The sequence below is a fragment of the Schistocerca serialis genome, chromosome 2 (genome assembly GCF_023864345.2).
Source record: "Schistocerca serialis cubense isolate TAMUIC-IGC-003099 chromosome 2, iqSchSeri2.2, whole genome shotgun sequence".
NCBI classification, from domain to species: Eukaryota; Metazoa; Arthropoda; class Insecta; order Orthoptera; family Acrididae; genus Schistocerca; species Schistocerca serialis.
In genome coordinates, this window is record NC_064639.1 from 522,334,589 (window position 1) to 522,346,677 (window position 12,089).

Genomic DNA, 12,089 nt, shown 5'->3' on the forward strand with positions numbered 1-12,089 from the left:
TGCGTGACTCTTCGCCAGATACCCTTGAATAAGGGCGATTTCCGAACTTTTATCTGCAGAACGTTACAATTATTTGTGATGCGATTAAACTGCCAATCTCCAGAAGAAGCGTCGAACCTCTGCAAGTCTTTCTGCATTTTGCTACGGTTATCTGCGGACGCGACTTCTCTACAGTGACATTAGCTACGAATAGCACCACGGAGCTTGCGGTGTTATCCACAATGTAGCTTGCGGTGTTATCCACAATGTCGTTTACTTGCACTGCCTGACACAGAAACTGAAGCTTCCAGAAAGGGAGAGAGAGAGAGATGAGGTCCCATACTCTGAGGAGCGTAAGGGACGATGCGGGAAACCCGCACCGCCGTACTAGGCAAGTTCCTAGCTGAGGTGGTTTGCCATTGCCTTCTTCCGATCGTAATGGAGATGAATGATGATGATGATGATAATGATGACGACACAACAACACCAAGTCATCTCGAGGCAGGAACAATCCGGCAGGAACAATCCGGCAGGAACAATCCCTGACCCCGACGGAAATCGAACCCGGGAACCCGTGTGCGGGAAGCGAGTACGCTATCGAAAGACCACGAGCTGCGGGCCCAGAAAAGAAGGAGGGAGCTAAATTAAACTTTAAATGCTGACAGCGAAAGTTGTGCTATTTTAGTGCTACGATACATAAACAAATAACTTGGCAGTATGAGATCACTTTTTCGTAGGGCATTACAAGAAAGGTGCATGGATGCCGTGCCACGAGTGGACAAATATTGTCGTGCTGAAAAACAGTACCTAGCTACTGTCGAATGAGAGGTATTGCATTAAAATGCAGCATATCCGTGATGTACTTTTGTGCCGTCAGAGCTACGTCAATCTCTACCAGCTGTGACCTGAAGTAATACACGTGGTGCCATAAGTCGCCGCAGTACGCTCCAGCAATGGCCATCTTGGGTAATGCAGAACACCGACTCATAACTGAACCCATGGCGACGCCATTCATAAGCAGTTCATCATTCCTTGTGACTTCACCACTCCAAACGCAACCATTCGTGTTGTAACGTTCATTGAGCATATGCATTGGACTGTAATTCCATCCATCAGTGTATGCTGGTACGTTTAGAAACCACTATGAGCAGTGGAAGTGTACGCGCAGCAAGGACTTGGTAATGCACTTGTTGAGTGGTCTGTTAGTAACTACATTTACCTAGTCTTCGATGCCAGGGATTTGGATACATTTAGGTCAGATTCATGGCAGAAAGGCAATGAACAATACTTGTCTCTCATGATCGCAAGAACCAGCCAATTTCTACAACATGAAAAGTCTTGTCAGACATCCCACATAGCCAAGACAAACTGCTTATTTTCAGTACTGCCTTATCCAACCCACTAGTTAAGACAGTGGCACGACCTAGAAACAACTTTAGATAGGCTAACAGGCAGGGTTTCTCCAGCCACTTGGAAAAATATATTTGTTTTATCAGAACCAAAGAGCAACAGCCTTTTTGATGGAGCTGTTCTTGTGTTTGATAAGAAACATATTCCTTTTCGGTATAGGGGAGAATATACCCCAGGATGAGATAAGATATGTGAACACTTTTATGAACAGTTTAACAGAAATGTGCAGATTGACATTGCAGATGAACTTTTTCATAGTCATGACGATGAAAGGAAAGTGCGCTGGTCTGAAACGATAGAAAACTTGTATTTCCAACATTCAAGTAGGACGGATTGATCTTAGATCTGTAACTGGCTCCTTTAATAAACCTGATCAGAAGCCTGGTATTTCAGCCAATCATGTTGTTAACCACATAATAAAAACGTCAAGATCAGGGATTAACACCATACCTCAAGGATCAAAAAATACTAACATATCTGAAAGCACAGATTCTAGATTATTCAAACTCCTCTTCCCAATTCACCCTACATGGAATAGAGGTAGCTTTAGCAGTGGCCAGAAGTAGTAAGGCTTCGGGGAATGGATACTACACATTCAGAGTTTTTACACCATCATGAGGAAAATGCCAAAAACTGGCTTACTCGCTTCTTCTCTGTTATTTTGATGACAGGAACATTTTCCAAGGAAATGAAAAAAAATTTTGGCACTCTCAAAACCTAACAAATCACCACATCTCCCTCACAACTTTCGACCAATTTCCTCACTCAGTTGCACGTAGAAGCTCGTTGAGAGGCTTGCTTACAATAGAATTGGTGGGTGTATTGCATAACGCATTCTAGTAGAACGACCAGGCACTAGCTCTGACAACTTTCATAGAAACCGGTTTCCAGGAGAAAATAGAAGCCTCTTTTTCTTTTATAGACCTTACAGCAACATATGACACCGTCTTGAGGGAAGGGATGATTTACAAATATCTTATAATAAGTAAATGTCCAACAAGAGTATCTCTTATTACTAACATGATTCGTAATCGATACTTTCAAGTTTGTGTGGATGAAAATAGAAGCTCAGTAAGGAAATTAAATAATGGCCTTCCACAAGGCTCAGTTCTCGCACCTCTCTGTTCAGCCTTTATATTTATGACTTTCCAGATCCGTATTCAAGAAATTCTGTTACGCAGACGATATATCTCTGGTTCGTCAGTCAAAGGAACTTCGTCAGTCGGAGAGAACACTAACAGAGACCTTAGTAGCCCTTAATGCATAATTTTAAAAATGGAGACCGAAGCCCAGTACCCGAAAGGGAGAAGTTAGTGCCTTGCACCTTAACGATAAACAAGAAAACGCTGAGCTCAAGGTACAATTTGATGTCAATATTCTCCGTCAAAACAAGTATCCCAAGTATCTTGGCACCGAGCTCGATGGCTTCTGCCTTAAAAAAATGTCTGGAAAACACATTAGCCAAGATAAAAACTCAATAAACATCATTCACCGGCTCTGTGGCAGAGCCTAGGGGATCCAATGTAGACTTTGCGTACATCGGCTCCTGCACTGGTTTTTTCAGCTAGAAAATATTGTGCTTCATCGAGGCGTACTAGTTGTCACACCAGCCTCATCGACGTTCAGCTCATCAGCACGATGCACGTGATTACTGGTACAATCAGACCAACACCTGTCTACTAGCTTCCACTTTTAAGTAGTATCTACCCCACCACAAATTCGTAAAACTGAGACCCTGCTTAGAGATTACCAAGGTATACAAGGCAATAAGAAACTACCCATTGATCACTACGTACCTGTCTTACGCAGAAACGCGCTTCGTTCGAGAAATCGTTCTCTACTGTACGCCGAACAGCTACCTCATGTAACACTAATGTAAGAGTTCTCTGGATAAAAACTGCCAAAAAATCTGAAACTACCAAAAACGGGAGTGATTCGAGACACATAAATGTTATACTTTTGACCTCTAATTGACAGGAATTAGTGAGTAAAATTAAATAGAATCCATACTGAATACGGCCGTTGCCCTGACTCACTCTACCAGTGAGGTGTTGCGACGTCTCCGAGTTGTGACTGTGGTGCACTGAAATTATCTATCAGACGTGTAAAGGAGCAGAGCGCCCTACGATGCTATAAAAGCAGTTTGAATGATTATATGACTACCAATGCCACACCGATGGAACGGAATAATAACGTACATACACTATGTGATGAAAAGGATCCGGACACCCCGAAGAACATACGTTTTTCATATTAGGTGCAGTGTGCTGCTACCTACCGCCAGGTACTCCATACCAGCGACCTCAGTAGTCATTAGACATCGTGAGAGTGCAGAATGGGGCGATCCGTGTACCTCACGGACTTCGATTGCAGTCAGGTATTTGAGTTTCACTTGCGTCAGACGTCTGTAAGCGAGATTTCCACACTCCTAAACATCCCTAAGTTCACTGTTTCCTATGTGACAGTGAACTGGAAACGGGAAGGGACACGTAAAACACAAAAGTGCACAGGCCGACCTCGTCTGTTGACTGACTGAGACCGCCGACAGTTGAGGAGAGTCGTAATGTGTAATAGACAGACATCTATCCAGACGATCACACAGGAATTCCAAACTGCATCAGTAGTATGACATTTGGGCGGGACGTGATAAAACTTGGATTTCATGGTCGAGCGGCTGCTCATATTTCATACATCACGCCGGTAAATGACAAACGAGGCCTCGCTTGGTGTAAGGAGCGTAGATATTGGACGATTGAACAGTGGAAAAACGATATGTGCAGTGATTAATCAGGGTACACAAAGTGGCGATCCGATAGCAGGATGCGGTGAACGTCATCTGCCAGCGTGTATAGTGCCAACAGTAAAATTCGGAGTCGGTGGCGTTATGGTGTGGTCGTGTTTTTCATGGAGAGGGTTGCCCCTTGTCTTGCGTGGCACTGTCACACAACAGGCCGACATTGATGTTTTAAACTCCTTCTGGCTTCCCACTGTTGAAGAACAATTCCGGGATTGCGATTGCATCTTTCAACACGATCGAGCCCCTGTTCATAATGCACGGCCTGTGGAGCAGCGGTTACACGACAATATCATCCCTCTAATGGGCTGCCCTGCACTGAATGCTGACCTGCATCCTATAGAATTCCCTTGGGATGTTTTGAAACTCAGACTTAATGCCAGGCCTCACCGACCGACATCGATACCTCTCCTGAATGCAGTTCTCCGTGAAGAATGGGCTGTCATTCCCCAAGAAAATTTCCAGCACCTGACTGAACGTATGGACGCTGTCATCAATGCTGAGAGTAGGCCAACACCATACTGAATTTCAGCTGCCGCGAACACGCAGAAGTGCTGCAACAGAAAGTAGCATGGACTTGACTAATGTCTGAAATAGTGCTGGTGTGAACTGACACCATGACTCCTAGAGGGCTGTTCATCCGTAAGAGTTTGAGGACTGGAGATCTCTTCTGAACAGGACGTTGCAACGTATCCCGGATTTGCTGAATAACGTTCATGTCTGGGGATTCTGGTGGCGAGCGGAAGTGTTTAAATTCCGAAGAGTGTTCCTAGAGCCATTTTGTATCAATTCTGAATGTGGGGTGTCGCGTTGTCCTGTTGTAATAGCCCAAGTCCGTCGGAATGCACGGTGGATGCAGGTAATCAAAAATGGTGTTTACGTACGTGTCACGTCGGAATTGTATCTAGGCGTATCAGGGATCCCATGTCACTCCAATTGCAGATGCCCCACACAATTACAGAGCCTCCATTACCTTGAAGAGTCCCCTGGTGACTTGCAGGGTGCACGGTCTCAAGAGGATGTCCCCATACCCATACACGTCCATCCTCTCGATACAATTTTAAACGACCAGGCAGCATGTTTCCCGTCTTTAACTGTCCTATGTCGGTATTCACGGGCCCAGGTGAAGCGTAAAGCCTTGTGTCGTGCAGTCATCAAGGGTACGTGAGTGGGCCTGCGGCTCTGAAATCCCATATCGACGATGTTTCGTTGAATGGTTCGCACGTTGACACTTGTTGATGGCCCGGCACTGAAATCTGCAGCAACTTGCGGAAGGGTTGCACTTTTGTAACGTTGAACGTTTCTCTTCAGTCACCGTTGGTCCTGTTCTTGCCGCATCTTTTACCGGCTGTAGTGGTGTCGGAGGTTTGATGTTTCATCGGATTCCTGATATTCACGGTACACTCGTGAAATGGCCGTACGGGAAAATCCCCACTTCATCGGTACCTCGGAGATACTGCGTCCCACAGCTCGTGGGCCGACTATAACACCACCTTGAAACTCAAAATCCTGATAACCTGCCATTGTAGCAGCAGTAATCAATCTAACAGCTGGGTCGGACACTTGTTGCCTTATATAGGCGTTGTCGATCGCAGCGCCGTATTTTGCCTGTTTACATATCTCTGTATTTGAATACGCATGCCGATATCAATTTCTTTGGCACTTCAGTGTAAATGTACTGCTACAGCAGTAATAACAATGATGTTATCCATTCACTCTGCATCGAACATAGAAACTAGTCTTAAATCTTAAATATCATCTGCGTGGTGTTGTGTGATGCATTGCCGCATCTACTAATAATCTATGCTAAGAGTAAAACCGACAGTAGTATACCAGCGTTTTCGTAACAAGCACGGTGTGCACCTCGGATGGAGGAGTGACCCTTGCTGTGGTTCTGAGTGGCCGCAGCCGACCCGAGGGCACCGGAGGGCGTGATAGACTCGTCGGTCGCGCGTCCTGCGGCGCCCAGCGCACATTTTTCACAGCGGGGGCTCCTCCTGGCCAGCGGCGATACCGGCCCGGCCCGGCCCGGCCGGCCGCAGCCCACAGGCCTCGTCAGGCGCCGTCCACGCCATGATTAATAGCGCCGCGGCGCCGCCCGCCGGTGAGAAATGCACGCGCGGCGCAAGACGGCGGCCGTCGCGCCGGGATTACGCGGCGGCGGGCGGCCCGGCGGCTGCGCGTGACGCTATCACCGCTGATAAATGCTGCGGGCAGCGCGGAGCGCCTCCCACGCCGTAATGGACCTGCTGGACCCCGCCCCTGTCTTCTGGCGAGCGGGATGGCCCACCACCTGGTGCTGCGTCACGCAACGACTGACACGTCGCTCCTAGCGAGGAGCGGCAGTTGTCAAGCCACTACACTCGAGTTCGAGAGAATGGGTTGTGGCGTATTCGTCACGGGTCGCCTCCTCCAGGTGTCGAGGCAGGTAGTGCTGTAATCGGAAGACGTTATGTTATGATATGTGGCTATAAAATAACTGTACTATTGTCGCAGAGTAAGTACGTATTACGGCAGTGGCTATTTTAACTGTACTAGCTGAAGCCAGTGTCGTTTTGCGGACTGATAATCAATTATTTCTAGTATTAATAGTCAATACCTGTATCTTTCGTTTAATAGAACCTGCATAGATCTTACTTGAAATTGAATATAAACAGTCACAAACGCAATAAACTTTTTTGAAGGTCTAGCATGCACTACACCTTCAAGAACGCTAACTGCTCAGTGGATGTGTAGTGCCTGCTCGGTTCACATACGTCATCTACACTAGTGGCCATCAAAATTGCTACACCACGAAGATAACGCGAAATTTAACCGACAGGTAGGAGATGCTGTGATAGGCAAATGATTAGCTTTTCAGAGCATTCACACAAGTTGGCGCCGGTGACGACACCTACAACGTGCTGACATGAGAAAAGTATCCAACAGATTTTTCATACACAAACAGCAGTTGACCGGCGTTGCCGGGTGAAACGTTGTCCTGATGCCTCGTGTAAGGAGGAGAAATGCATACCATCACGTTTCCGACTTCGATAAAGGTCGGATTGCGGCCTATCGCGACCGCGGTTTATCGTATCGCCAAATTGCTGCTCGCGTTGGTCGAGATCCAATGACTGTTAGCAGAATATGGAATCCGTGGGTTCAGGAGGGTAATACGGAACGCCATGCTGGATCCCAACGGCCTCGTATCACTAGCAGTCGATATGACAGCCTACTTAGCCGCATGGCTGTAACGGATCGTGCAGCCATATCTCGATCCCTGAGTCAACAAATGGGGACGTTTGCAACACAACGACCATCTGCGCGAACAGTTCGAACACGTTTGCAGCAGCATGGACTATCAGCTCGGAGACCATGGCTGCGGTTACCCCTGACGCTGCATCACAGACAGGAGCGCCTGTGATGGTGTACTTCAAAATTGTTCAAATGGCTCTGAGCACTATGGGACTTAACATCTGTGGTCATCAGTCCCACAGAACGTAGAAATACTTAAACCTAACTAAACTAAGGACATCAAACACATCCATACCCGAGGCAGGATTCGAACCTGCGACCGTAGCGGTCACGCGGTTCCAGAATGAAGCGCCTAGAACTGCACGGCCACACCGGCCGGCGATGGTGTACTGAACGACAAACCTAGCTGCACGAATGGCAAAACGACATTTTTACGGATGAATCCAGGTTCTGTTTACAGCATCACGATGGTCGGATCCGTGTTTGGCGACATCGCGGTGAACGCACATTGGAAGCCTGTGTCCGTCATCGCCATACTGGCGTATCACCCTGCGTGATGGTATGGAGTGCTATTGGTTACACGTCTCGGTCACCTCTTGTTCGCATTGACGGCACGTTGAACAGTGGAAGTTACATTTCAGATGTGTTACGACCCGCGGCTCTACCCTTCATTGGATCCCTGCGGAACCCTACATTTCAGCAGGATAATGCACAACCACATGTTGCAGGTCCTGTACGGGCCTTTCTAGATACAGGAAATGTTCGACTCTTGCCCTGGCCCGCATATTCTCCAGATATCTCACCAACTGACACGTCTGGTCAATGGTGGCCAAGGAACTGGCTCGTCACAATACGCCAGTCACTACTCTTGAAGAACTATGATATCGTGTTGAAGCTGCATGGGCAGCTCTACCTGTACACGCCACCCAAATTCTGTTTCACTCAATGCCCAGGCGTATCAAGGCCGCTATTACGGCCAGAGGTGGTTGTTCTGGGTATTGATTTCTCAGGATCTAAGCACCCGAGTTGCGTGGAAATGTAATCACATGTCAGTTCTAGTATAATATATTTGTCCAATGAATACCCGTTTATCATCTGCATTTCTTCTTGGTGTAGCAATTTTAATGGCTAGTAGTGAACATCATGGTTTGGGTCTGAAGATGTTCTAAAATGGACTGAAACCGGTAAACTTACACAAAAAATTAAATGAGTATATTATTGTTGTGATTGTTTATATTTAATTTTAAATAATAAATAATTCGCTGTACTCCATAGAGACATGTTCCCAAAAATTACAGATCTTATTTGTTTACGAAGTCTGATTTTTTTTACGTTGCGCGGTGTGGATCATTTGTTCAGTGAATATATCTTAAGCGCAACCACAAAAGTCGAAGCTACTCAATAACTTTGGCTTCAGCAGAATTTAGTGCGTTTTCCTTTAGAGAGAAATTAATTAATCCAAATACGAATGAAAAGCACATTTTATGTGCTCTCTTGGCACACAATTCAAGGGAGACCAGAGATATCGCTTAACGCTGGATCACATTTCTCTTTGACACGACGAATTTATAGCTGCGCTCATGAAATATTAGCCCAACCTAGAAAAAAAAAAGAATTTTATAATTTTCTTCTTTCGAAATAAATTAAAATAATATTAGAGGCCAGTTTTAGCATATCACAAAGATGAACTTCCAATAGCTGTATAGTGTGAAGCATTCTCAGTCCAATGCACTCTGTCCGTGGCCTTCGTTTGTTTGACAGCTGTTATTTTCTTTTGGCGGAAAACTTATACGTGTAATAATAGAGCAACGAATTGTCATGAGGAAAAGCTACTATTGATACCTGTCTATGGCTGAAGAAAGTCTATGGCGAAGACTATTTACCACGATCACTAGATTTTGGGCCGTTCAAGCGATTTCACGAAGACTTTGGAGTAGACCCTCGTCCTGGACGGCCTTGTAAATAAAAAAACGGATGAAAATATTGAAGAAGCAGGTAATCTGATTTGCTCTGACCACCGGTTGAGTATTCTGTTGATTGTTGAAACTGTAGGAATCGACGGATGAGGCTGAAGGAAAATTTTACATAACGAATATAACATGAGAAAAGTGTGAGTGGAAATGGTGCCGAAAAATCACACAATCAAATAATAAGAAACTTGTGAAAATGTTTGTACCGACACTTTGAATATCACTGGAAATTATTCTAATTTCTTAGTAACAGTAATAATTTGTCATTCATCTTGGCTTTTTACTTATAATCCAGAAACTAAGCGACAGTTCATGCACTGGAAGGGCTCAACTTCAACGAAAGCGAGAAAAAGCTATAATGAGCAAATCAAGATTCAAACTGATGATGGTTGGTTTTCTTTCGATATTCACAGAATTGTATATTTTCACTGGGTTTCTGAAGGCCAGACTATTAGTCAAAATTAGTACTTTATGGCTGTTGCTCAACTCCGTGAAGAAGAACCGAATTGTGCTAGCACAGTTCACTGGTAGTGCATCAAGACAATGCACTGACTCATACCGCACTATCTCGTAAGAGGTTTCTAGCGAAGTACAGCGTCTCAATGGTGGACCATCCAACTTATTCGCCTGACCTAGCCCCATGTAATTTTTATGTATTCCAGAAAGTCAAATCTTCATTGAAAGGAAGAAGATTCCAGTCCGTTCAATTACTGGAGGAAAAAACGGCACGCGTCATAAAGGAGCTCACCGAGGAAACTTCCAGCACTGTTTCCATCAACGGAAAATTCGGAGAGAGGGGGGGGGGGGGGGGAGGGGAGGGGTTGGAGGTTGCAGGGATGGAGGAGAGGGTCGTATATTGAGGGTGACAGTAACTGGGTATATATTTTTTTAAAATGAAGTTTTTTTGCACCAATAGTCCCGTGATATTATAGTCACACCTTGTACGCTCTGCGGCTGCATATGGCGTGTCTAGCACCCTGTAATGATCGTAAGGACTGATGGTGACAGGTTATCTGATTAGTGAACAGTGATTAAGATTCGGAGGCAGTTTGGGAAGCTGTGGAGGGACAAAAAGTTTGTACTAATGTCAAAAACTGACAGAGTACAACGATAAAAGAATTTTTTTTACCCGTCTTAAGGGGGAACGACAGATTGGTGGACGAAAATATTGCTCAAATTCAGTTTTTTTTTTTCTCTGTACTGGAATGTAGTATAGAAATAGGATCTGTTGCAATGAATAAAGTAAACATAGATGTTTTTATTGGTAATTTTATTTAAAAATATTAATATATTTACGGTGTAGTTGGGATTTCCCTGCGACGGCTCTGAAAGGAATTAGATCGACGGTTGTCGTCGCTCCGGTTGTGGTTATCTGGAACAAGAAATTAAAAATGCACTCTGATCCTTTGAGATGTCATTTTAGTTCATCGTAGGGATTTTCAAAAAAAAAAAAAAAAGTATTGGCCGAAATTAAAGGCATCTGAAAAATGACCATTTTTTGGACCTTACGAGTTTGGGCGAAAAAAATTGCTAAATATCAGCCAACCGAAGTGGCCGCGCGGTTCTGGCGCTGCAGTCTGGAACCGCGAGACCGCTACGGTCGCAGGTTCGAATCCTGCCTCGGGCATGGATGTGTGTGATGTCCTTAGGTTAGTTAGGTTAAACTAGTTCTAAGTTCTAGGGGACTAATGACCTCAGCATTTGAGTCCCATAGTGCTCAGAGCCATTTGAAATATCAACATAAAAAAATCTGCTACGATGAACTGAAGAGAATTCAGTTTGCTTCAAAGGAGATCAAAAATCGTTAAAGCCATGCTGAAACACATGGTTTTGCGAAAAACGCTCAAAAGTTTGATAAGTATTTATCATATAAAAAAAGAGAAAAAGCTTGGGACTTTGGGATATCATCGACGCCTGGTCCATAGTAACTATCGCCCCGGCTAGTGGATGGCCGCTTTCTGCTACTTTGACCCTTATGCTCGTCCTCAAAGCCCTTTTCGTCGCTAAGCCCATCGCAGTTGGCCACTCCATCTTCACAGAATCGACGCATTTCATCGCCGATTTTGATTTGAAGGGCACTTGCCATGTGCATTAATGCAGTATAGTCTACACCGAATAGACGTACGACCAAATTTGAAGCAATGTTGACCATTTTTTTCTTCGGTTGGATGTTATTTTTGGAGTGAATCTCCAAATGAGATTATTGAAACCTTCGTTCACGTTTTGAGTAAAACCGCGCAAATAACCCTCCAGCAATCAGGTTTACTCAAATTTTGCACCATTAGAATTAGCAACGGAGGGAGCGTGAGCGCGGAACCGGTTCTCTAACGCTGAGGCGTTACATGCAAGCACGGCTTCAAACGCTCACATTATCTTTATTTTGAGGAATAATTCTTCAGTATATATACATTCGAATTCGGTAGTAAAAATGGTCGGGTTTTCTCAACCGTCCCCTCTCGTTCCCCCTTAATAGCAAGAGGGATTTTTTTTTCTTTTTATGCCGAATTGCAGATCTGTCGCCAAGATAGCAATAGGTCAAATCAGTAACCATATTGTACGTACTACTACGAGGCGTAGTTAAGATTTTCAGTTTACTATTACGAAGAAACTTAACTTACGTAGTTCATTATTTGTTCAAAGGTTCAGATACGCAGCTTAGGCTGATTTATTCCTCAGCCTACTTAATTCCCCCCTCCTGAGGA

The 12,089-nt window shown here is 44.9% G+C and overlaps 1 protein-coding gene across 1 annotated transcript in view; it reads left to right on the plus strand.

Annotated features, from left to right (window-relative positions):
• LOC126456172 (uncharacterized) overlaps positions 1–6,424 on the plus strand; it is a 52,548-nt gene extending 46,124 nt beyond the window's left edge. The window contains exon 3 of the mRNA XM_050091925.1: positions 6,169–6,424. Within this exon, the coding sequence (XP_049947882.1) occupies positions 6,169–6,424 (256 nt within the window). The remainder of the gene's footprint in view (positions 1–6,168) is intronic.
• The last annotated feature ends 5,665 nt before the right edge of the window (positions 6,425–12,089 follow it).